General features: G+C 36.1%; 2 protein-coding genes across 3 annotated transcripts in view; both read right to left on the bottom strand.

Moving 5' to 3' along the window:
• LOC130992534 (protein SABRE) overlaps nucleotides 1-10,141 on the bottom strand; it is a 35,415-nt gene extending 25,274 nt beyond the window's left edge. Inside the window, exons 1-8 of one of the 2 annotated variants that reach the window (XM_057917198.1) lie at nucleotides 9,753-10,141; nucleotides 6,883-6,994; nucleotides 6,413-6,673; nucleotides 4,712-4,959; nucleotides 2,082-2,301; nucleotides 1,292-1,462; nucleotides 1,127-1,204; nucleotides 695-946 (exon numbers count right to left, since the gene is read on the bottom strand). In XM_057917198.1, coding sequence (XP_057773181.1) covers nucleotides 695-946; nucleotides 1,127-1,204; nucleotides 1,292-1,462; nucleotides 2,082-2,301; nucleotides 4,712-4,959; nucleotides 6,413-6,673; nucleotides 6,883-6,994; nucleotides 9,753-9,823 — 1,413 coding nt within the window. In that variant the 5' untranslated portion in view covers nucleotides 9,824-10,141. Of the gene's footprint in view, nucleotides 1-694; nucleotides 947-1,126; nucleotides 1,205-1,291; nucleotides 1,463-1,548; nucleotides 1,807-2,081; nucleotides 2,302-4,711; nucleotides 4,960-6,412; nucleotides 6,674-6,882; nucleotides 6,995-9,752 lie in introns of those variants that run through there. The other variant, XM_057917199.1, reaches the window with a different exon arrangement.
• Nucleotides 10,142-17,482: 7,341 nt separating this feature from the next.
• LOC130992539 (kinesin-like protein KIN-4C) lies at nucleotides 17,483-25,488 on the bottom strand. The gene is made up of 28 exons (XM_057917210.1): nucleotides 25,309-25,488; nucleotides 24,963-25,145; nucleotides 24,581-24,727; nucleotides 24,303-24,455; nucleotides 24,005-24,216; nucleotides 23,670-23,839; nucleotides 23,407-23,531; nucleotides 23,254-23,290; nucleotides 23,015-23,106; nucleotides 22,817-22,933; nucleotides 22,489-22,602; nucleotides 22,297-22,380; nucleotides 22,003-22,186; nucleotides 21,760-21,860; nucleotides 21,541-21,639; nucleotides 21,344-21,457; nucleotides 21,122-21,238; nucleotides 20,966-21,046; nucleotides 20,665-20,736; nucleotides 20,496-20,589; nucleotides 20,368-20,399; nucleotides 20,189-20,274; nucleotides 19,811-19,882; nucleotides 19,467-19,694; nucleotides 19,243-19,378; nucleotides 18,937-19,029; nucleotides 18,258-18,773; nucleotides 17,483-18,128 (listed from the first exon to the last, which is right to left on the bottom strand). Exons 2-28 carry the CDS (start codon nucleotides 25,083-25,085, stop codon nucleotides 17,769-17,771), a joined length of 3,759 nt encoding a protein of 1,252 aa, XP_057773193.1. The 5' UTR covers nucleotides 25,086-25,145; nucleotides 25,309-25,488; the 3' UTR covers nucleotides 17,483-17,768.
• Between the last annotated feature and the right edge of the window lie 1,860 nt (nucleotides 25,489-27,348).

Genomic DNA, 27,348 nt, shown 5'->3' with positions numbered 1-27,348 from the left:
ACACAGACACACAGAATTTATAGACACATTTGCACAGAGATATATGTGTATATAGGAGAGGAGAGGGATAAAGATACAGTTGGAAGAGAAAATTAAAGTGAAGCAGAAAGGAGGAGGTGGTGGCTGGAAGGGGGGCAAGTATAGGAGATAGAGGCAGTGGCAACAAATGAAAAGGGTTGAGCATGTCCACAGATAACGATAAGGATGTAAAGAGAAGTAAGTTCGGGTCTTGTTTCTATCTAAAGGACAGTTAGGTCAATTGGATGCTACACTATCACGGTAGAGGTTGAATGACTCTAAGATTGCAAGTTAAGGCTAGTTTATTTGCTGAATGATCAATTAGAGATAAAGGCAACATGATTATGCAAGTAATGCAATATTATTTATCATATGCAAGTAGCTGGCTCTTCTGTCAAACTAACAAAATTTATCAACTAAACAAAACTAGAAAGACAGACTAACTTACTTGTAACAGTGGAAAATCATAGAACATATACAAGATGCCCACGTTTTGCCTCAGAACACTCATTTTGCATCAGTCAGAGCATGTATACATGATATATAAAAAATGAAAAAAAAAAAGATTGAAAATTATAGAAAATAAAAATGGACCAAAAGAGCTGCTAATGGATAAAAGATAAAACCTATCATACGAATATAGAGTTGAGTAATTCATCATCGGGTAGGTGCTTACATGGTACAGTGGACACCCGCTCAAACTATAAAGCACAACAGTCATCTCTGGAGCTGAAAGAGTGCATGTCCACATAATTCTTTTCTGTTCAGATGAATGTGATTTTTCTTTGGCGGGACTTTTTTCTAGTACTTCCTTTTTTTGCTTCTGCGGAAGACGGATGGACATCCATGGCTCTAACCTGTTCAAAATTAAGTTGCACTGTGTGCCTCCAAGCTTAACATCAACTTCAGATCTGACAGGGCAGTTAGGCTGCAGCAGACAGCACAAATCAACTATATATTGCGTAAAGTAGAAGACAAAAATAAATTTTATATCAAGCTACTTTCCCAGTAAGTGCAAAGTAAATTGAGTATTGTAAAGCACATATCTAGAATGCATTCTGTTTGACAAAATAGAATGCTATAGCCTGTAGTTTCAGAATGAGCGTACCTGTAAAGGTATGTAGATGGAAGAAACAACATCAAGTTTCAGTATATCCACAATAGAGATGCCAGTTTCTCTAAGCAGCTACAATATAGTAGAACACATCAGTATAAACAGGAAATAGATTATACTTCCAGGTAGAAATTCAGGGTGGAACTTGTACACACTTACATATATCTCACTAAATTCCATCTGAACATCAAGTCTCACACTTTCCCCCAGATCTTCAACAGCTTGAGATTTCATGCACTTCAATTGGATCCCCCTAATGTTGTTCTCAACCAAAAGCCCATAACCCCGATGTCCAATCTTTACATCAAGTTTAGGCAGAGTGAAGGTTGTCTATTGAAAAGTAAATCAGACATGCATTAATTACTTGGTCAACATTATCTAAAGAAGGCCTACCAATAGAAGAACATAACACGGACCTCAAGAGAAGCAATAAGAAATTTGAAGAAAAACATTTGTTTTTTAACTAAGAGGCCCTTGATAAAGTTACGGGCTTATCAGCAGTGTCCCAATGATGGTCCAATGTAACAATAAACTAAAAAATATTGCCCCTCTTCAGCAATGTAAGCTTGATATAATTCAGAGGAAGTTGAAATTTTATGTGGCATCTGCAAAATTAACACCATTCATTAATCAATATCTTATTCTTGAATTCTTCCCTTTGAGTTACACACAATCAAGTCTCTACAGGGTTTTGTAATTTTTGTTTTCTTAAGTTGAAACCCATCAACTTCATTTGGAACTCATATTATCAGATACTTACATAGTCCTAGTATTCCAAAGACAAAACGTTGGCAGGTCTCATCCTATCGCTGACAAACATCAAGATCCTCCAAACACAAAAAGTTATTCTAGCAAAAAGTCCTGATGGTTATGCATAATCTTAAAGAGAATATTAGGCAAGGGACAATGACAAGGAAAGCAGTGTCAAGGCAGTTGAAATCAAGTCAACCTTTTCAGGTATTGTGGAGCTGTACTTGCATAGAGGAGAAATTTTTTCGCCCCGCTGTTTTTCGTCAGACCCAGATTCATTGTTCACTTTTGCAACTTCTTGGGGAAGGTCAGGCGATGTGTCAGCCAAATTCTTTTCCTTGAGCAGTAAATCCTCATTTAAATTTACTCGGACTTCCCCACTAGTAATATCCAAATTCCTAATAAGTATCCCTGCTTCCCTGCACCAAGAAAATATAAGTTAGTTTGAATTCTTATTATTAGTTTGAATTCTTATTTATATTTAGTTACAAATTCCAATCAAAAGCAATTACCATGCAGGCTACCTTTCGGTATTGAGCAGGTCATTCTATTTTGCAAAAACCACAAAAACATAACTAACTTAAATGACACGCCCTAAACTGATACAGCATTGTGGTATATTAAGACAGAAACAGTAGAGGTGATCCGCCACAAAATGAATTTACATTTTCGTTCTGTTTTTCGGTTCGTAGACTTGCCAATCATAGATTGATAGTTCCGTTCTTCAGTTCGTAGACTTACCGATCATAGATTGATAGTTCCGTTCTTCAGTCCGCAGACTTACCAATCATAGATTGATAGAGTTAAGGTAATTGACAAACTATTACTAAATTACCACTCAAATTTAGTTTTTAAAATTAATTTTCAGATTTAGTTTCGAACTTTATTTTTGTTTTGTAGTAAACTCTATATTTAAAATTACTGAAGGTTATTGTGGTAAGAGTGGCTAAAATTCATATCTTTTTAGAGTTGTGGCTATTATTTATTTTCCTTTAACCAAAGTGGCTATCATATTTTTTGCTTCATAAAATATCATATCATCAATGTTAACAAAGATTTCTGAACTTAGCTTTATCCCATACCTCCTCCAAAGATTTCTCTTCATCATCAAAGATTCTCCTATTCCTTTCTAACCACTATACCAACTACACTTGGCCTCTTATATAGATCAAACTGCCATGATTAGACAAAAATAAATCATTGGCCCATCGCGGCAGAATCCAAAACCAATTTACAAAAAGAATTGTAGAAAGACATGGTTGAGGTCTTTGGATTAATTCCTAAATAAGAAACACCAATTTGGGGGGAGAAGATTGTAATAGGAAACATCTTTGTGAAGCATCACAAGTGAGTTCTTTCCCAAAACCAATAGCCAAGAAAAGACCTAAACTTTTCGAGGCACTGATACCTACCAAATTGCTTTAAAGAAAGGGAAATGGGAAAAAGAATCATAGATAGAATCATTTCAAATTTGAAAGAAGTTACCAAATGGAACTAAAACCCACCTCTAGCATCATCCAAATCCTCTATAAGATGAACTCCTTCCAAAAGGTTAAGCAAAAAGCACAAGCTCGCAATTCAAAATCTTAAGGTTACGAAACAGATGTAAATCTCAAGAAACAAAAGAGCAAGGAAGGGAGTCAGGAATCATGGAGACAAAGGTAACAATGGATTTATGATGGAATGAAGAAATACAAGGGAATAACGAAGATAACGAATTACCCACCCTCAAATCCTCCTAGAATCTCACTTTATTACCATTTTTGACAAGAACCTATACTTCCCACATATTTCATTTCACGATACCAAAGTTAAGGTTTTTTCAACTGCCTCATAACCTTTATCTTAATCCAGATATTCCTCCTTTTTAACTACATCAAGATCTAACTGTCAACTCTTTCTACAAATAATATATCCTGGCATTGTTTGATACTGGTTGCACTGTCCTATGATGTGTTTCTCTTGTTTCTGAAAGTGATTAGCTGATAAGTTCTCATCTTCCTTTGCAGTCGCATGTATCCAGCTATCAGCACTTTCCTTTCCCATATCACTAAGAATGTGATGACTATCTTCACACTCAGATTGTATGAAGTCATATCCTCATAAGAATCCTGATCAACCAAAGTCTCACTAATATGATAGTTGTGTTCATCAAAAATCCTCAGGATGTCTTAACAGAAAATACAATCCCTAAAGATGTAAAAAAGATTCATAATTATGGTGCATCAACTGTCCTTAATATAAATGGATAGCATAGCACCACTTCTAAGTAGTTTGTTGCAAGTGTAAGGATAAATAAACAAAGTGGAGAGAGTAAAATATTATATTCATGCACTAATATCTCTGACCAATACACCTAAGGGAAGGTGAACTTCAGAACGAATTCAAGACAAACACGAATAATGGTCCTGTCCTTTCAGTTTATTCCTTAAAGGCCCTGCAAACTAAAGAGACTAACCTGTTCTCTAATATTAAAGAGAAGTATCCGCTGTGTTTGTCTTCAAAGAGTGATGAGTGAAATAGATATTAATTGATCATTTCTGTACAGCTACCTCAAGCTAGGTGCAGTTTGTTTCTAGTGTAGAGTTCAAGAGGGGAAGGACAGGAGTAAAAGAAAATGCATATGCATGACAAGCAATGCCGGACACGAAAAACAATACATGCATGCTCTTCACCATACAGAAATTTATTCTAACTACAAAAGTAAACCACTATTTGTTTGAAAAGAGAACCGAAGCTAACATTATACAATACAAGAAAACACTAGTATGTAGAAGACGTGGCCATATTCCATCAATCATTCCGAAACAGTCAAGAAGCAAGAGGTACCTGTTATGGCCCAACTCACACAGGAGAGAGAATTCTTCACAACTGAAAGGAGCACAAACCCCATCCATCAACTGGTTAGCAGAAAAAGATCCACCAGAGACAACTGGCTGGTCAGATGCCACACGTGATTCACCTAGGTGAACAGTAATGGGAAAAAGCTGCAGCTTTACAAACAACCCTGCCTCAGATCCAGCATCTTTAGATATGTCTACTCGCAGTTCTTTAATATCCAAAGTAGCCTTTGGTGTCTGCAATATCAAGCATAGAGTTTAAGGTAGTTGGGTACGGTGAGTATCAAGTAATACTAGAAATTGTCTCTGTACCATATAAACATGTAATACAAACGTCTGCATATCCTAGAAAACAGCACATGACGTCAAGCATATAGCATTGTTTTTATTCCAGAACAATCAATCATCCATGTATCTTAGCTGCACCAATCAAACATCAAAATTTTATGCATTTCACTTACATAAGAACCAATTTTATTAAAGTTTCAAGCCAACATTGTGTGAAAGGAAACAAGATGTTTCTGTTTTCCTTCTTTTTTGGTTTGAAAGAAGAACAAACTTCTACTTTTTTTTAGAGAAGAATAAACTTTTATTATAATAGAAGAAGCATTAAAAGGGACAAGGTATCCTTTAAAACTGAAGACAATTCAAACCAAAGATACATCTCTAGTCTTTAACTAAATTTAATACTAGAATGCATTAAAATATTTATGATTAGAGATCCATCATCTACCCTAAGCTTTTTCTTTCAATAAGAGAAAAACAAACTTTATAACTGAAGATAAAACGGCAGCACAAACATCATCCAATCTAGAAAATACAACTTCAATTTCCAGATAACTCATATATACGATATCATTAAGGTTAAACTCATTATGATTTGACACCCACCAACCTAAGGAACAAGCACAAACAATAAAATAAGATTGACCGGAAGACTAATAATCTTACTGCTAATGAAAATTCTAAAATGACCCTAAAGTCCTAAACATAATCTATCCCAAGACTCTTGTAACTTTGTAAGCATACCTACCTCGCACTCCTCAAAGATTTTTCAATTCCTTTCAAGCTAGATGGGTCAACACAAAGTCGGAATCAGTCCGAAAAGGAAACAAGTTTATATTGCCAACTCTGCCATGTTTCAATTGTTTTGCCAAAGTACAGTTTCCTTTTCTATGTGAATCATTATCTTAAGTGCAAGCTATTTATGGGGCTTGAGTTCTTCAGGATCATTACTTTTATTTATTTCTAGGTAATTGTTAGATATCAATACTAACAACTTATTGGTTCCCTGGCTGTATTAGTAGTGCATCTGGTATTAATAAATGTGATGAGTTCCTATCCTACTAAAGGTTGTCCTAGCAGAATCTCTGTTTGTGGATTTTTACTATCCAATTGACCACACATCTCCATTATCTTTGATCTGAATATAAGAGTATCTTCAATTCAAATCAGAAATTTTTATGTGGATAACTTCTTCACCAAGTGTAAATACAAGGATGTAAGGAATTAGGTTTGAGGCATGGCCAAAAGAACAATTTCATCTTTTCACTACTATTGATGCTAATTTCTAAGAATCTTTTCGTGCTCAGATAAAAATCACTATTCGCATGTTTCTGGAGATGAATAAATGCTGAAGAAATATTGCAAAACTAAATGGAAGCATTAATTTCAACTGGACACCACTTACCTTCAACACCAAATCAGAAATAGAAACTGACAAAAATCTTGCCATGTTAACCAAAACCATCCACTTTCCGCGACCTGAACTGCGAGATTTCCTTGATCTGGCTTTCTGAGGGATTTTCTTTGAAGACCTGATGACAATTTCTAAATCACATATTAACACCTGCAGTTTTGGATCTCTTGACATGAAGCCTACCCCAAGCTTAACCAAGGATTGCCGTAAGCTTAGTCTGATCTCGCCAACAGAGATAGATTCAACAGCACCCTGTTGTCACCAGATCCACCAAATATGTAAAATACAATGTCAGCATGAACTAATCATGCTAATTGCTAAGTGTAACAATAATATTTTCCTAAAACCAGAGATTTCTTTTCTGAGATTAATCAGGCTAAGATTAACCATCCAGTGTTGCTTTAAATGTCTAAAGGAATATAAGCTCTTTGATCCCCTTCATAAAGCTTTAAAAAAAATACCTTATTGAATTTCAGAACAACATCTCTCAAGCATTTCCATCCACCAATCCGAAATCCAACTGAACCTCCCATAACTCGACTTAATATCCATGCCAGCAACCTGGAAGCAAACCTGGAACAAGGATCATCATTATCAGTTAACCAAATCTCTTGAGTCATGACCAATTCAAAAGAACAAGATTTAGGGGTACTGAAAAATGAATAAATAAAAGAAATTCCAAAAGGGATTTGTTGCCCATATGCTCAGCAGAAAGAACAAAAGGACAAAAAGGGAAAAAATAGACAAAAATCTTGTTCATGAAGCATCAAAACAAGCAGCAAATGTCTATGAGCACAATGGACAACCATGCAAATAATCCCACAATGCAACTTATTTAAATTATTGTTTCTTTTATAAGAAACAAAAGTTTTATTACACAATCTATGCGTTAAAGTCATTACAACAGCTTTTAAAAAATATAATAATATCAAGAACTAGGAGAATTATTACAGTAAGCCTCGCATAATTGCCAAGCAAAATGGAGCAAATTCTTATAGCTCAACAATGAGAATTTTTCTCAGTATCCTTTTTTTCTACATGATTATAGCTATAGAAGTCTTCAGATGCTAGTAAAAAAATTATTTTCAAGAACTTTTTAAAAGTAAAATTAGGTTTGAAAAAGCAACTGAAAGATCAAAACATACCAATTAGCATCATAGACTTGAACTATTGCAATGGAAAACGTTCCGTTCCAAAGTCTCCGTTACTACGTTTGCAGAAGCACAAGGTTCATAAATTTTAAGTAGCTTTTATAGATGTGAGCTTCTCACAGGATACATGAAATGCAGAAGACAACTTTGTGCTGAGTTTAATAAATAGTTTGTAAAGGTGGGTTGCTGATGGGTTTTCTCTTTATTGCCATAGAGTTGGCAGATATTCTGGACCGTATCGAAGTAGCCAGATTAAGTTATAAAAAATTTGGACGACCATACACAATCAGAAGACAGTGGTAAAAACGTGATGAGCTTTTCATTGAATCAAGTTTCTGTAGTGAAGTTGAGTTTATTAAGTTGGCACCTCTCATGAATGAAATTAATCAAGTTGAGTGGCAAAAGAAAAGACGTTGAGACAACCATCCATAATGAACTGACAGTGGTCAGAGCTTGCAAAAGCTTATTCTAAGTATCAATATCTCTGGGATGAACAAATTCGATACATAAACCACCTTAGCTAAAGACTGTTTCCATCCAAATGTTTCCACATTCTGAAATTAGGACCAATAGGTTCTGAAACATCGACTCCATAAATTAAAACAGAATCGCCATAGATCGTATGCCATGCCCACCATAAAATTCATTTACATTTTTCTGAAGGTTCTTCCCCAGTCACCTACAACTACCTAGAAATAACATAGAAAAAGAATAGGCCAAAAGGTAACATAAAATGATGTGGTACATTCTTCAATGAGCAATTTTACGTTTCTGCATATTTGGTGGCACTTCTGAAATACAAGTCCTTAACGTCCTTTGTTATAAATATAATGGACTGAAATGTACTTATGAATATTCTTATGTGTTAGGAGAAAATACACTTTTATGCATCCATTCCATCCATCAAAGTGCAAGAAGAAATCCAAAATACACAAACTTTCACCTCCTCGAGGTGAACTTTTAGAGCAGTCACCTACTCTAAAAAGTACATTTGTTTACTTTTATGTCTACAAGTCCATTTCAAATGGATTAATAAACAAAGCTCTCTTTATTGAGTTTCATAATAAGGCAGGGTGGCAATTATTTTGAGCTTATGTTTTTTCTCTAAGTCATAAATTTTATCAAGCCCCCTGTCCATTGTTTTTTGGCAAACCTTGAATAGCCACTGGTCTTATTTAAAGATGACCTGAGGATCTTTCATGTTCTAACTCCTACATCACCAAACAAAGTTACAAAGGATAATTTTGGGGTGATCAGGAATGCCTTACTTAGTTTACTGAAACCACAGTTCGGTAGTAGGGCATTTCCCTTTGTTAAAACCTTACTGCTGCTTATAACATAACGTGTTACATGTCCTGTTACTGTCTCATAGGGTCTCGAATCCTTGGAAACAAGAAGGGGATACATGTCATGCAAGAGGTACCATAACATGTAACATTTGATGGACAAAATAAACAACAGACAGAAGTATTGGAAATTTACTAGGTGAACAATGAACAACATTGGCCCACTTCCCTTTTTCAGCAAGTAATTATTCAGTTAGCCAATGTCATTGCCAGAAGAAAAACACCACATTCTCCATTTAGTGTAATGCTGCTATATGGTTATTCATGTTTGGGCATTAGATGATTACCAGGATTAGTTGACTACACAAATTTATGAAAATTAGCTAAAGTAAAGTTCTATGCCGATCGTTTTTGCATTCCAAGGATTTATGCGCCCCTTTCGGGTGCCAATGCAAAACACAAGAGAATCTAGCTAATGCATTGAGTAAAGTCCAACAGCCCCCAAAAACAAATCATATTGCACACTATAAGTAAACCTTTGAGTTAAAAATTAAATAACAGATGACATGTCCAATTGGTACAAAATTAAGTAGCGCATAGGTTCAAGCAAAATGAAATCACTTCATCCCATAGAACCGAGACACAAACGGAACAATCGAACTAAAGGTGCATATGTTACACCTAAATATCAGCACGGCATTCATGTTTTTCTTTAGTTCGCTAAAAAGTTGGACAACAAAGGCAATGATCACAGCAAGCGAAACCGGACATCACCTAATTCAAGGAGAACACGAATCTCATTGCTCTAATCACAAAAATAATAAGCTCAGTTTCAACGTGATGATCAACGACATCGAATTAGAAGAAAATAAAAAATGAGTAGCTCCAGCGTACATGAATACAATCCATAGTAGGACGGAGACAAAGAGGAATCCGGATAGGAACTTGGCCGGAGAAGCCCCCATTTTTCCCGATCAAATTCGCCAGCCGATCCTTCCCAATTTCCGGTCTACGCAGTCGCCGTGCATGCCTTCATATGTGTGCCGATTCGGAAACAATTGCGATAGCAGTAGCTGAAGGATCAAGCATTTAATTTGGCGGAAGAATACCAAAGTCTAGAGAGAGAAGGTGAGAGATGTGGGGAGCACTGAACGTAGGAGTGAGAAAATGAAAACATTTTTTATATATAGTAAAGTAATAGTAATGGGGAAGGGGTGAGGGATTCGATCCGTGAAGTATGCTCTGAATAATCGTGGAAAGGTAAAACTGGAGTGCAGAAGCACAACGGGCTCGGATCCACTACGCATAGATGTACGGCAACTACTGTATATAACTCTTCTTTTATCTTTTCTTCTCTCCTCTATTTCCTACCTTCTTTTGGGCTTCAGATCAAAACCCACCGGATCCTTAAATGGACTCTCCTTTTCAAGTTTCAACCTTAAAAAAAAAAAAAAAAAAGTTAGGCTGCGTTCGGAAACGGTAGCATACATATATTTTTCTTTTCCTCATTTTTTTCACATATTTTTTTAGTTGAAAAAAAAATCGGCTAAAGAACAAAAATTCTGACCAATCATTTTCTCATGATCACTTCAATTCATAATAATATTATCACAAGTTATAAGTGCTCCCTCCGTCCCACGAATCTTGACATGTTTGATTTCGGCATAGGAATTAAGGAGTTGTAGATTTTTAAGTGTGTAGTTAATAAAGTATAAAGGTGATAAAGTAAGAGAGAAAATATAATAAAATTGATAAAATAGGAGAGAGAAGGTAATAATTATTACCTTATTTGGAAATGTGTCAAGATTCGTGGGACGGCCCAAAAAGAAAAACGTGTCAAGATTCGTGGGACGGATGGAGTATATGATAATAGTTTCTCACATTATATATTTTTATCATCTTTCAATTTTACTCTAAAAAAATATAGTATAATTTAGGCGTTATTGCCAGAAAATACTCATAATTTGTCAATTTTCTAATTTATAACACGACCTTATAATTTGACCAGAAAATACATCAATTTTCAATTTAATCGCAATCATAACATGACCTTATCATTTAGTATAATAATATCAAAATTTAACATTAAATATTTTTCATTTTCTTTTCATCCCACAATATACTACTCCCTCCGTCCACCAATTCAAGGCCTACTTGCCTTTTTGGGACGTCCACAAAAACAAGGCCTACCTATTTTTGGTAAGTTTTTATTCATTATTTAATCAAAAAAGTCAAAGATTCTTTACAAAAAAGTGAGACTATTTCTCCACTCCACTAATAAAAATACACTTTTTCTTAAAAAGTGGGACCATTTCTCCACTCAACTAATAAAAATACATTTTTTCTTAAAACCCGTGTTTTTTCCCCTAGGCCTTTAATTGGTGGACGGAGGGAGTAATTTTTTGTTGGTCCTAATATTTTATAATTTCATAATTTAAATAAATAAATAAGTACTCCCTCCATCCCAAACGAAATGTCCTATTTCTTTTCGGCACGGAGATTAAGAAATGTGTATAAAGTAGATAAAGTGGGTTGGTGGAAATTATTTAAATATTAAGTATAGAGAGAGAGTGTATTGCCAAAAAAGGAAACAGGACATTTCGTTTGGGACAAACCCAAAAAGGAAAACAGGATATTTCGTTTGGGACGGAGGGAGTATTATATATGTAATATATTACATAATATATGTAATATATTAATAGAATATTTTATATAAATGCATTTTTGTGTTGAAAATGTTGATATATATATATATATATATATGAGCTGGTCTTACATGCGTAACCCCATGGTATGCGACCGGGACCCGACCCGTTTTCAACATATGTATATTTTTTTGAGAGATGATAACCAAAGATGTATTGTGGTGTAGTGGTTGGAAGCAACATCTCCTTTCAACGTAAAGAGCGCAGGTTCAAAAACCCAATAGCTACATATTTTTCCTTCTTTTTGTTTTTAATGTATTTTCTGTTTTTTTGGTTTTTTTTCTTTCTATTTTTCATTTGTTTCACTCTTTCGTTTTTAATATACTTTCTGTTCACAAAAACTTGGGTGAGGTCAACCTCATACCATGAGACGGGTCGGGTCGGGTTGGGGCGCGGGTTTGACGGGTCGGGTGGGTTTTGGGCGCGGGTCTGGGATACCAGAAATAAAGTACACATTCTCATTAATAAAAGTAATAATTATTGTGAACAAATGTAATAATTTAGAAATATTACATTTCATCATATCAATAGTTACTTTTCCTCAAGACAATGATTATTTGAATTATTATTTGATTATTTCATCATATCAATAGTTACTTTTCCTCAAGATAATGATTACTTAAATTATTATTTAATTTTTTTTTCTATATTCTATTTATTTTCTCCGTTATTCAAAGTAATTGTTATTATAATGAAAATGAATTATTGACATGAAGAAATGTAATGTTTTTAAATTATTACATTTGTTCACAATAATTGTTACTTTTATTAATGATAATGTGTACTTTATCCCAGACCCGTGTCCAAACCCGACCCGACCCGCGCCCCTGACCCGACCCGACCCGTCTCATGCTATGAGGTCAACCTCACCCAAGACCTACTCCTTTCTGTTATTTTTTCGTTTTTTTCTTTCTATTTTTTCATTTTGTTCTACTTTTTTCTCATTGCTATTTTTTGTGTTCATTTTTTAATTTGTGCTTTTTTAATGTCTATTCTTTTTTATTTTTTATATTTATTTATTTATTTCTGAGTTATTTCAAAGTAAATATCGTTATGATGAAAAGTAATTATATTCATGAAGAAATGTGATATAATTAAAACATTACCTTTCTTTATATCAACAATTTTAGTGTAAAAAGTAACAATTTTAAAATATTACTCCCTCCGTCCCTACATATTCCTTTTCGGGCCGTCCCAACGAAGATGCTACATTTCTATATTTGGCAAAAATAAGAAATTTTAAACACTTAATTAACACTAATTAAGTATTTCTTTATTATCTCATCTCTCCTACTTTATCACTTTATTACCTTATCTTTCTTACTTTATCACTTTATTACTTTCTCTCTCCTACTTTATCACTTTATTATTACACACTTAAACATTAATCTACAACTCCTTAAATCCCGTGCCGAAAAATAAATGTAGCGTCTTGGCCGGGACGGAGGGAGTACATTTCTTCATATGAATAATTACTTTTTATTAAGAGAATATTTACTTTTAATAAGTATAAAATATACATTTGTTAGCACAAATGTATATTTATATTAATAAAATTATTTACCTTCATTCAATATAAAGTATTATATTTTCTAAACCCTAAACCCTGAAAACTAAACCTTAAACAATGAACCCTAAATAATCAATACCAAACCCTAAACACTGAATACTAAACCTTAAACCTTGAATATTAAACCCTAAACCTTGAATATTAAACCCTAATGGTAATATTTACTTTTAGGGTTAAGTACCAAATCCCCCCCTAACGTTGAGGCCCCTATCGCGTATAGGACCCTATAGTCAGGGTAAGCGCTGTTTACTACCTCAACGTGGCTAAACCTAAGCAAATCTCTCCCCCCCCCCGTGTTTTAACGGCCCCAAACGTCGTCTGTTATTTAATTTTTTTATTATTATTTTAATGAAGATGGGCCCTATTTCACACGTCACTACCACCAACCTTCTCCCTCCATCCCCGCCGCCGCCGCCCCCAGATATGTTCTTCCCCAACCTCCGCTGCCGCTTCCCCCACCACCGCCAGCCATGCCTTCCCCGACCACCATCACAGATCCACCGTCTTTCCTCCACCGCGTCTTCTCCAGCTCCAGCTCCCTCAGCTACCCTCCCCCACCACCACACCTCTTCCTCCACCGCCTTTCCCCACCACCATCACAGATCCGCCGCCTTCCTCGACGGCCTCTGTCGCCTACCCCAGCAATCCCTTCTCCTCCTCCGCCGCCCTCCCCCACCAGATTATGCGCCTCCGCCGCACCAACTGAAGCTCCAAAAATTGGGGGTTTGATTTCTCCAAAAATTGGGGTTTGATTCCCAATTTCTCGACCTCCCTCTGAATTGGGGTTCGATTTCTTTTGTTGTGGTGGTGGTGGCGGTTGGGAAGATGGGGGAGGATGTTTGGCAATGGCTACTGGGAAGATTGGGGGAGGATCTACGGTGAAAAGAGAGAGGGGGACGCCGAGAGGTTTGGGAAAGGGATGTCTGGTGGCGGTGAAAGGCATGGCTGGCGGTGGCGGGGGAAGTGGCAGCGAAGGTTGGGGAAGAACATGTCTGGGGGCGGCGGCGGCGGGGATGGGGGGAGAAGGTTGGTGGTAGTGACGTGTGAAATGGGGCCCGCCTTCATTAAAATAATAATAATAAAAAAAATAACAGACGGCGTTTGGGGTCGTTAAATAACGTATTTGCTTAGGTTTAGCCACGTTGAGGTAGTAAACAACGCTTACCCTGACTATAGGGTCCTATACGCGATATGGGCCCCAACGTTGGGGGGGATTTGGTACTTAACCCTTAATTATATAATTTTATTATACTAATTCAAAATACGTATAAATCATCATACCGTGTGTAGCACGGGTGCCGCACTAGTTCACATAAAGGAGACGTACATTCTTATAATCCATTAAGTTCACAAAATTTTGTTTCAATTAATCCAAGAAATCACGATTCGACCAAACTAGCATTTGCACGCAGTGCAATGCACGAAAAATATTTTTATATCATATATTTATAAAAAATTGACATGATCTCAATTATCATATTTATAAATGTAATAAAAAATTAATTTTAACTAAATATATTTTAGTTGAATATTGAAAAAATAAGAAAATTAAGAAAAAATCACAATAATAATAAATCACACGGCCACTCGGTTTCGGGTCATCCCATTCGGTTTCGGGTTATTTTCAGTTCAGGCTAGTCGATTTTTTTATTTTTCAGGCTAAAATTTTTCTACCCTAACCCTAACCCACTCGATTTCGGGCTAGCCCGTTCGGGCCCGCAAGTTTACGATTTTTTATATGTTTAATTTTTTTTATAGATAATTATATTCTTGTAATAAAAATATGTCGTATTTTTTATATAAAGATATTTCGCCTTGTGTTAGATATAATAATTAGTGGTATTTTAACGTAAGTTTACATGATATCTAAATTTAACTTTATTTCCGATAAAAATTGTACATGGATTTAACATAAATGACTATCTTTTTTTTTACTTTTATATCATAAATGTTTGTTATTAACAGTTAGCAAAAAAATCAAAATATATTCTACAAGCATCAAAATGTTTTTATCGAATTAAAAAGTAAAGTATTTAAAGTTTAAACATTAATTATTAAGAAAGTGTTCGGTTAATCGGGCCAACCCACTCGGTTTTCGGGCCAACCCTATCGGGCCGGGCTATTTTCGGTTCGGGCCATTTGGGCTAATTTTTTTCGGGCTTAAAATTTCCAATCCTAACCCTCCTTTTTTATCGGTCTATTTGGACCGACCCGTCGGTTTCGGACTTTTTTGACATCCCTAATGACAATTAGTGTATGTTTCAAATATTGTTGGCAGTTTTTTAAATACTTAATTTCACCACCCTCTTTAATTGAATTTATTTATGAAATTGTCATCCAAATCAATTTGAAATCAATTTGAAATTGGAGACTCATTTTTTAATATAGCATAGATATAGATATAGATAATGCAATCTTCCTGTATAACATATTGCCGCATGCGACATGTAAAGTAACTAAGAGCACCCACAACGCCCTACTCGATCTCCCCTACTCGAGTAGGGTCGAGATCGAGTAGGGCGATGCAGCCCCCTCCCCTACTTGAGTGCTACCCGATAGAGCACGATGAGCTTTAATATCAGGCGCGTGTTAATAAAAAAAATTAAATTCGAATTTTGAACTCTAACGGCTATGTCCAATTTTATTTTTTATTTTTGCCTTCAACGGCTATATTGACCGATTTTTTTTTTTATTTCCTATCTATAAATACCCCTAAACTCCTTCTCCATTCACACAACAACAATTCTTCTCTTTCACTCTTCCAATATTTCCTTCTTTTTTCTTCAAAAAATGGCGGAACCCCAGCACGATTCTTCGTCTGATTCATCCGACGATGTAGCTCACGCGATCATGGAGGAGATAGAGTTGCATAAACATTTGCTTGCTCAAATCTACACCCAACTGGCACCGGAGCCGAGACGTGTTAAACGTCCCCGGTCTTACGTCTACCGTGATCGTGAGGATGCCCATCTACATCTTATGCAAGACTACTTCGACGATAATCCGACATATGGGCCTACACTTTTCCGACGTCGTTTTCGAATGCAGAAGGAGTTGTTCTTGCGCATCGTCGAGGCTATTCAAGGTGAAGATAGTTACTTCCAGATGACCATTGATGCAATAGGTCAGGATTCTCTCTCTCATTTGTAGAAATGCATGGCGGCTATCCTCCAATTAGCCGTCGGCGTCAGTGCGAATACTATTGACGAGTATCTCAAAGTCGCCGACTCAAACGGGCGTGTATGCCTCAAGAAGTTCTGCAAGGCTGTCATCCGGGCTTTCAGAGCCCATTATCTGCGTTGTCCAACGCCGGAGGACATCACACGCCTTACTCAGATGCACGAGGCGCGACACGAATTTCCCGGGATGCTAGGGAGTCTTGATTGTATGCATTGGGGGTGGAAGAATTGCCTAAAGGCGTGACACGGCGCATATACACGCGGTGATCAAGGGGAGCCAACATTGATCTTGGAGATCGTTGCATCCCACGATCTGTGGATTTGACATGCCTTCTTCGGTGTCGCTGGTTCGAACAACGACATCAACGTTCTCAACCAATCGCCTCTCTTCGCCGACGTGTTGGATGGAACAGCGCCGTTCGTGTTCTTTCAGGCGAACCATCGCTACTACCAGATAGGCTACTACTTATGTGACGGCATATATCCGGAGTGGCGTTGCTTCGTCAAGAGTCCATCGATGGCAACAAATTCGAAGGAGACGAGGTTCAAGAAGATGCAAGAATCGGCACAGAAGGATGTCGAACGTGCCTTTGGAGTCCTTCAAGCTCGGTGGGGAATCATTCGAATGCCGGCGCGCAATTGGTACGTGGAGCACCTCAAGGACATCATGTTGTGTTGCATCATTCTCCACAACATGATTGTGGAGCACGAAGATGAAGGAGCAACTAATTGGAGAGATGACGGCGTAGGACATGGGGCTTCTAGCAGTGATTCGACGGAGAGTGCTCGAGCAACCCCAGTTGCCATTGAAGAATATGTGCAAAGAGGTATTATTCTCCGAGATAGGCAGATGCACGCTGCGCTCCAACGTGATTTGATCGAGCATGTTTGGGCACGTTTCGGACCTTTAGAGCAGAAATAGTTATTTTTAGGATTTGTTTTAATTTTATTAAGTTTTATGTAATTTTTAGTATTTCAAAATTAATGCAATTTAAATTTGAAGTAAATTGTGTGATTTAAATTTATGCAATTAAACTTAAATAAAAAATAGAAAAATCAAAACTAAAAAAATCAAATAGGTTATCAAATAATCCCAATGCGGCCTTCTTACTCAATGTCGTCCCCTCTTATCAAGTAGGCACCAATGCAAATGCTCTAATAAATCTAACGTCCAAACAAATCATCACTCGAATTTCATGTAGAATAAACCGGTATGGATAAACATACAAAGCTAACACGACACAACCATTTTTCTTTTTTTTTTCTCACATAATGTCAGTTTGATCAGGAGCAACGCAAACTTCTGCACTGCAACAGTTCCTAAGTGATTGAACAATAATTATCTCCTAAAGGTGTCAATATAAAAGAAAGCAAGAATACAACTAGGGGAAGCAACATGTACATCATCCTTAATATTTCAAGGGAAAGCACACCATGTCAAGGAGATAAGCAGAGCCTACAATCCCTTGTTTTCTTTCCCATTTCTTATTTTTGCTTGTTGACGAGGACTTCCAAGAGATGAAGTGTAGATATCACTATCAACCAACTCGCTCGGCTGCTCTGTATTCCTCTGTTTCAGCTGATTGTTATTCGTCAATGTAGAGCGCATTGCTCTAGGTAATTTTAATGGAATGTCATTTTCTCTGTTAGCTTTTGACTGTCCAGGAGCTTCGCTGTTTTGAGGCTGAGCGATGGGTGGCTGTCCAGGAGCTTCACTGTTCTGAGGCTGAGCGATGGGTGGAGTAGCAGGCACAAGCTGAATGGCTGACTTGCGCCACTTTTTCCTAAGATTTGGCTTTGGTATACTAGATAATCCCTGAAATATTAAGAAAAGAGAATTGTAAAGTCAAGTTCAGATCACAAAGTTCGACGCCAAATTATACAGTTACCAAAGATATCATCTGAATTCATACACTATTTAAAAAAGCATGTGAATTACACTTACAATGTTATTTCCAATGTCAGATAATGGCTTCCTCGCAGCACCATCAGTGTTTTGGTTGGCAGGCTTTTCAGAAAGAGCAGTTTCAAGCAGCATTGCACCATGAGCAGCAAGATCATGACTCGTCTCTGCTTCATCACACACCGACATATTATCAGAAAGCTGCAACATGTTCTTCATAGATGCTTCCCTATTGCTGCATCTAGTAGCCTCACAGCTGCATGATGAACTACAAATGCCGCTTGCAGCTCGGCATTCACATCTTGAGGTCTTGCAGGAAGACGATTTGCTGCAAGAGCAGCACACTCCCTCAGTGTACCTCATAGAAAGGGATTGATCAAAATGTTCCATTTTCGAATTCCTTTTTTTTGAAGTGCGTCTTTTCCGTTCTCTTGTCTTGCCCCAATCTCCATCCTCATCATTTTCAAGATTTGATTGTTCATCATCTGATGTATCCATATCTTCTAAAAGCTCCAGATCATATATTCCACTACTGAGAATAGTAGAATTTCGAGATCCCTAAAGCATGTAACATCGATCAGTACGTCGTTGAAAATAAATCATGCAAAAGAGATTCTGTTGTTATATGATAGTATTATAGTGGTGTTCAACTGATAATAAGTTCTTTTTCCTTGAAAAGTAGAAGAATAAACAAATAGTGTCAATATATACATATATATACCTTAGGCCGCAAGTCATAAACATGTTTGTCACTGTTGCTCGTCGTATTCTCAGAACCTATTTTTCCATTTGATTGTCTCTCCAGTGCCAACATCTGCCAAATGAATCATAAAAACCACACTCAAACAAGTTTCAATCATGATCATCACTGTCACATTTCACTATAAAGTAAGCGCATAACAAATCTAAAATTAGAAATTAAAAGTATTAGACATTGCCGCAGATATAAAATGGTCCATAATGAAAAAGTTGCACTTAACCACATACAAAATAGTATATGTTGTGACAAACAATATGGTGCACTCACCATCAAATTTTCCCGACGACTGAATTCTGTCTTTGTTAGCTCTAGTTGTCTTACCAAATTAACTACTTTTTCCTTCAGGTCTCTAATTTCAGAGTCCTTTTCTCTGCAGTCAACTTCTCTATCCCTTAGCTGGCATCTGTCAGTGGTGAAATATGTGAGAAGAAAGCCATCAGCCTATGATTATGAACTTCAAAAACCATAAGAAGTTTACGAAAATTACTTACCTAGAGGATGATGCCAAGTTAAAAAGGAAGTTCATAACATTTTTTGCTTCAGCAAGAGAACGAACTTGGTTCCACCTTCCTCTGCCACTAAATGCTCGTTCACGCTCCTCAGCTTCTGATAGTTGAGATGCCATGGAAACAAGGGTGCTTGACGAAGTAGCAAGCATGTTCTCAAGGGCAAAAATCCTGGAGTTTCTAGCACCAGGAGACATTACCTGTGGGAACTCACTACAATAAATGGAATAAACTAATTTAGTAAATGAAGCCATTGTATTGTAAGGGAACAAATAGTCAATAACCAAAAACATGTAATACAATTGAAAACTTATTCAGTAACTTCAGACCTGAAGTTCTGCTGCTTCTCAATCAATGCTTCTTCCTTCAGCCTAGCTAGCTCTTCAGCCATTCTAGCCCTCCTATATGTATATAGAAATCACAATAAGAATTTGGGCTATAAGTATAGAAGTCTAACCTTCATTGTTGCTTTCATCACAAGTTATAATATCTAACATTATTGCTAATTCTAGTTAGTTGTTGATTGATATTTGCACAGGCTTCAAAAAGGGCAATAAATTGATTGGGAAACGATATAAAAGGAAACACAAGTTACAAGTCATAGATAAATGAAGTTACTAAGAAAAGAAATTAAACACTGAAGCGCTATGATACATAAGAGCTGCAAAAGTAAAATGGACATAATTAGTGAGAGTGATTGCATTTACTCCTTCATTTGCCGCTCATATTCTGACCGCACCTCATGCACTCCTATTGTTACCTCAAGTTCATGTTCAATAGTCTGCACTAGTGCCTTCAAAATGAAAGAAGATATGGTAATTTACAAATTTGGGGGAATGGGGGAATGCCTTGCAAGCCCCTCTAGTAGAGACACCTAGACACGTACCGGGATTCCAGGACCTCTGTTACTTCCTGCACCTGCATAAATGTCAAAGTGAAAGCTAAAATTGTAAATATTTAAAGAATCTATCTTATACTAATATGGATAATGAATATTATCAAATAGATTCGAACCAGATGTTTCACGTGATGAAGCTTTCCTAGAATCTAGCAGCTCTTTAAGACGTTTTGTAGCCATTGCAGCCTCTTCAGTCTTTCGTTGCAAGACCTGACATGAAACAATCATAAGATCAAGATTTCCACAATATTAAAGAACTATGACTAAGCTGGAAAAAAAAATTACCAGTTTTTGCCGCTGGTTGAGTGCCAATAGCTTATGCATCTCATATTCATTTCTTCTTCCTTCTTTTTTTAGCTATAGAAAAGACATTCCCAAAGGGTTAGTTTCATAAAAATTTAACAATGTAATGAAGTAACTTCATCTGAGAGATGTTATTCCTTTAGTTACAATTTTTTTCTGTACAATTTATTGTTCAATCAGAACAGCTGGACTGAAAAGAATAACAAGAAAACAATGTGAAAGAGAGGGTAGTTGTTTAGGTAGAAATTCAGAGTGCTCAAATTGACAAATAAAACACAATTACCTGAAGCACTTCCTTTTCCCGACATGCTTTCCACTGTCTGAATTGCTCAGATTCTTGCTTGATCTTATGTTGCAATTGGACCTTTACAGAAAATAAAATTAGTTGCATGAGAAGACCAAGACTTTTGTGTCAAGCCCAAAATAACAAAATGTGTACCTTCTGTGTCTTTATTCTCTGTATCTCATCATGTAATCTTTTAGCAGCTTCATCACTCTTTTGTTTCTGTCGCAGCAGTTGAGTTTGAGCATCCTGTTTTTTCTTCAACTCAGCTACCTGTAGAGATGACAGACTCATCAACAAGAGCACTATGAAACCTCTAGAAAGAATGGAGTTATAACAAAAATGTTAACTGAAAAATAACATCTCTTTATTATTCACCTGTTTTTCAAGAACATTCAATTTCTGAAGATACTCCTCCTTCAACTTTTGAGCACTATCATCAGAATTGGAAGAGATATTGGCAAGATTGTGCCTAAGTTCATCGATCTCTTTCTACAAACGTGAAAGACAACAACATTAGAGATAGGCATTTGAATAGAACATCATGGAACAGAGCACCACGAACAAGAACACACCTGTAGAGTCCACTTTTCATTTTCTAGTTCGTGTACTTTCTTCTCATAATGTTGCTTAAGGACTGATGTATCACCGCTTGCAAATCGCTTCATTTCAGCCTATACGAGGAAGAGATAAAGCAATGAGTCAGTGTATGCACATCCAAGAGAAATGGAAAATTCATAAATATGAAAGTGGTGGGGGATCTGCAAACTTAAAATGCTGCCCAACACATTTACCTCCTTCTGCTCAAGTCTTTTGTCCAATTCTTGCAGTTCTCTGTCCAGTTGCTCCTGAATAGAAGAATGTTCAAGCTCTTTTTCCACATCTTCCACCACAACTGTAAGATGTTAGGGGATGAGATCATGTAGCAACCAATCTAATCATTTATTCACTTGCTATGATTACACAAAAAGTGAAGCAGCTGCAAAAGTACCAGCTGCCAGAAACATTGAATTTCAAAACAGTAGGTGGCAGCATACCATCAGTTTCTTCAGTTCTGATATCAGCATCCATAAACAAATTTCTTGAGTGAGTTCCATCGTCTTCAGAATAAAGAAAACCATCAGAATTTCCGTGCCTTAAATGGTTTGAACTTCGTATCCTTACTAATTCACTTTCTAGTTCCTGAATCCTAGTGATATAACTTTTCACCAGATCAAAATCCTGAAGTAAGGAAAATAATTTCGTCAAACAAGAGAGAAAAGGAAAACAGTCCTTACTGAATAGTCCATGAAAGTGTTGAATATAAAGTTCAAGATGATTAAGAACTTAACCTTATCAGATTTGTCATTAATCTCATCCAAAGGATTTCCATTTCGAATTGATTCAACTAGCATAACCAGTCTATCCTTTTCCACCTGTAATAAAATTAAATAGATTAATATGGATGAGACTAGCATTTCCTGATCTCCAGATAATTTGTGCCCATAAGGAAAAGGTCAAAATTACATCAATGTAATGCCAACCTGAGCATCAATAGCTCGTTGCTTCAGATGCTCATAACTGATTCGGCATTCCTGAAGAGCCTCCTGTAGCTCACTTTTACTAGCTTCAAGTAAAGATACTTTGTGCTTAAGAATCTGTGCATCAAAAATTAGTGTAAATATCAAGCGGAAAACCAAGAATGTGTAGTAAATTAGTACCCCGACCCCAGAGGGATGATTAAAATAACTTCCTAGGATGTAGATCACATTTTTGTAAAAACAAGATTATCAGTAAACATGGTTACTGTCTTGTTTCAACTCAGAAGAGTCTTGGATAAAATAAAACATTGAACTGGTGGATATTAATTACTTTGAGTTCTTCAGTAGGTGCACTCGAATCTCCGCGAAAATAAAGAAGCTCCGATTGCAGTTGTTCAATTTGACTTCGCATCCGTTGCATCTCGTCTGACACTGGATCACGGTTGATCTACAAATTTGAACATATGAGGTTTTAAGTTACAAACTATGATCATGATGATTAGAGATAAGTGATAAATTTCAAACTTACAATTGCTTTATTCTGAATATTCCTTGCACGGTTTGCATACTTCAATGTGTTAAGTGTCTCCTCGGCATTTGTGTCAGCAGGACTTACACATGCTGTAAACATCCAAACAATTATTGGATAACAGTGGGAGAAGAGTATATGCCAATTATTCATCAATAGTCAATCTTCAACAAGCATTATATGAATCACATAATAATGTGTCATCCAATGAAACAATGGTAATATATGCAAAAGCATACCGATCATAATTGTTTTGCAATTGCCGCCAAGTGAATCCTGTTACAGATTATGTATTAGTTAGCACGATAAGCACATTGAAGTCTATTAAATATTTTCTATAGATCTTTTGAGAAAAATAAATTCATTAGATAATACGTAAAAGAAAACCTTACTTGTAATATGCGTGTTAACTTGCTGTCACGGTAAGGAACATGACCTCCTTCTTTGCGCTTTTTGTCATCACCTAGAGCACTGATGACATTCCCAAGAGCCAATAATCCCTTGTTAATGTGTATACCTAGAAGACATGAAACAGATATTTGAAAGTTCATTCAGTGTTCAAAAACTAACCAATAGAAAAGATTTACCTCTCAAAAGTAAAGAGTTTTCATCTACATACATATCTATAAGTCACACAACAAATAATAAGTATTACCTTCCAGCAAACGTGAACCATCAGCACCTGTACGTTTAGCACGCTCAGAGCCAGCTAAGTCAACCAAGTGAAGCTTCGCTATCAGAACATCGTCACCGACGTCATCTTCAGCTAAAGCATTAGTTCGTCTTCTTTGTTCCATTGAGATTGTGAAAATAGCATGTGAACGGCTAAATAAATAAGATAATTTAAGTTAGAAGCATATCAATTGTGATTGGAACCATTTATTGATACATGTAAAGTATTTTTGATTAAATACTTGCACTACTAAACATTTTGATTAGTTAAAATGAAAAATAAACACACCATAAATAATAAAAAAAATAAAATCATACCTTGATTGACTATTCATCTTTGTGCTCCCTGTTGCCCGAGTTAGTGAACCCTGGAGAAGGTATGAAGCCATCTCTTCCTTTGTCCTCACCTCCGACTCTGTAACCCCAGCTAGCGTAATTCCTCCGCTCACCCTTTCCCTAATCTGAATGGGAACTCTTGCAGGTCCTGTAGTCTTTGGGTCTAGCAAATCAAACACATCTTCTTTGAAAACCTATAAATTTCAAGGTTAATCAGTAACCAACTCGAAATGAAGTTCACATATTTAGATGTAAAATTTTGCAATTTTATGTTTGGTACCTCTATAAAAGATACTCTAATCAAAAACTCGGTAGACTCTTTCAAAGTCTCAACTTTCGAGAAAATGGTATCCATTACTTTAGGAAGGATGGCATCTCCATGCTCTTCGCCATTATAATTTGTACCCATGGTATAAGTCTTCCCAGATCCAGTCTAAGATCAAAACAATCATATATGAGATTATTAAATTTTCTCGAGATGTCATCCCCTGAAAAAATTTGATACTGCTAGTATGAAACAAAGAAATCAGTCATTCTCAGGATATTTTTTTTGCTTACCTGGCCATAGGCAAGGACTGTTCCATTATATCCATGAAATAAAGCATCCACAAGTGGAGCAACACATTCATCAAAGATTGTTGAAGATGGGGATCCCTTGCTACCATAGACATAATCAAATGTGAACGAATGGGATCCAATTTGAACCTGATGCGGTCAAAAGAGGAAACCCATTAGTTGCAATCTCATAGCTAAATTTTCAGCATCCAAATCATAAATTAATAAGACAAAAAAAAAAAAAAACAACGTATGAGTTTTGTCTAAGTGCCAATGTTTGTTAATGAGTTCCAATCCACAAGTTCCACAATACATATACTTAGCAGACATCAACAAAAACATAAGCCAATCTAAAAAGGAGAGCAAATTTGGTTGAGATAAAGACCTGCTTCTGCGCGGGATAAACGGTAATGCAGTCGGTACAGCTCGCAAGAAGCTCAGCGGTGACGAGCGGTCTGACATTGACCGCGACCCTCACACTCTGCGACGACGATTCGGAGTTCTCCATCTTCAGTACTAGGCTGCGTTCTCTCAATTTACCAAATTCCTAAGCTTGCCTACATACAATCTGGAAGACGAATAAAAAATGCACTAGAGTGAGAAAATTATCTACAATCAGCTGCAACCCATGTTTTGAACCAAACAAAAAAAAATTACACCAAAAATCCCCCGACAAAACAACAGAACAGCAGAAGCATATATCTGGATTGTAAGGAAAAAAGCGGAAATACGTTGTGAACTGAGAGTCAGAATCGGCGTTGAGTAAGCGAGATAGATGGCGGCTATTCCATTCGAAATGAGAGACAAGATAGATCTATGAAAGAGTGAGGTTACGATGGAAATGCAAAAAAAATTAATTGAGAGAGAGAGGGTGTATGATGGAATTCAAAAAATTGAATTGGAGAAACAGCGGTTGCATCTGATATCCACAATTCAAATTTCACATGTCACGTGCACTGGGAGTGGTCTTGGAACGGTACTCTCTCTGCCTTCGATTTTGAGATTTTAATTGATAGTATAATAAAAAAAAGGGGTCAGGGACTCAGGGTTATGGCAAAAAGGAGTTACGGCAAAAAAAAAAAAAAACACGAATTTTCAAAAATAGCATGTGGTCTCTATCTTCTCTATACACATTAAACAAATGGCCCACACCCACTTTACACACTCAACTCTTTGCCCAAAGTAAAAGTGTCAATTGAAGTGGGACGGAGGGAGTATTTTTCATTTAAATTTTTAATTAAGTTAAACATATCTGAATTTATATTTTTATAGCAATTTTCACTTAAATTTGACTTTCGACTAAATTAAAGCTTAGGTGACAGTCGAAATTTATTTAAATATATTAATTTTTACCTTCTTAGACCTCTGAACTTCTAAATACCCATCATCATCATAAATTAGATCAACATCAAGTGAACTTCCAATCATCAACTAAACACTAATTTCGCTGAAAGTCAAACTTAGGTGAAAATTACAACAAAAATATAAATTCATATATTTTTTAACTTAATTGAAAGTTCGTGTGAAAATTACAACTTTTTTTAAAATTCGTATATTTTTTTTGGTCATAAACCCCTAATAAAAATAAGAATTTCAATTTTTTTTTTTTTTTGAGAATATGTAATTTTGAACATGAAAATAATATTTCTCACCTTGCCTTACTTTTTTTGTTATCAATATAGTTCGGTGTCTAAGTTTTCCATCTCCAAAAATCTATATGCATATTATTCATTTTATTTTATATTTTGGAAAAATTTGCATATTATTCGTTATCATAAGCCTTGGCATTCCATCGCTTAGATTTTCAAGTGGTCTTTAATAAATTCAACAGATTATATTATGGTTTATGGATGCTAAGTTTTAGTGTTTGATTTTTTTAAGATTTGATAACTTGATGTGTAATAATTCATAATTAATTATTTTCAGTCTATAATTTACTATTATTGTGATCAAGTTACATCTATTATTTTGTCGAAATAAAGACAGATTATATTAAATCCTTATATGCCTTTGTTGCGTTACAGCTCGCTCTTACGGAAATTGAAGTTACCACATCATGTGATCTGTAATTAGTTTATTTTATATAAATAGACTATCAATTAATTTGATGTAGTTAAATTTATTGTTATACTTATCCATCAACCAAAATTATAATTTCATTATTACATTTTTGTCCGCTCACAAAAATTATTATCTTTTATTTTCTAAAAATTATTTTTTATATTTTAAACCTCATTTACAATCAATATCTACAAAAAACTTAATTATTAATGCATCAACTTTCTGTTTTTTTCTTTGAGACGGAAAGGGTGAACTTTTATTATGAAGAATCAGAAATAACAATCTCTAGAAGCCAATGAAGAAAATCAGCTTTCCAAATCATCACATCAGAAAAGTGAAAAGAACGTCGAGCAAGCTCATGAGCAGCTCGGTTTGCGTCACGACACATATGAAAAAAATCTACAACCACATGTCGACGGGCGTGAGCAAAAACCTCCCAAAGATCATCACATAGAGAATCTGAACCTTGCCCCTATATGATAAAACATGCACAAAGGTGATAAAAAGGTCCAGAGAATAAGTTATTGTGGAGTATTTATATGTCACAGGTCTCAAAATATAGGTCAAAACCCTGTAGGATAAAAAAAAATAGCTGAAATAATAGAAAAATCGCACTAAATCTGTTTTGTCACGCGGCCCGAGGTGCGGCCGCGCGCCCAGCCCGCATGAGGCGCCGAATTCTCAACAAGGTCCTGACAGCTTTGCGCAGC

The sequence above is a fragment of the Salvia miltiorrhiza genome, chromosome 7, assembly GCF_028751815.1.
Source record: "Salvia miltiorrhiza cultivar Shanhuang (shh) chromosome 7, IMPLAD_Smil_shh, whole genome shotgun sequence".
NCBI lineage: Eukaryota > Viridiplantae > Streptophyta > Magnoliopsida > Lamiales > Lamiaceae > Salvia > Salvia miltiorrhiza.
Note: the sequence above shows the minus strand (reverse complement) of the source record. Positions and strands in the feature narration are given on the sequence as shown.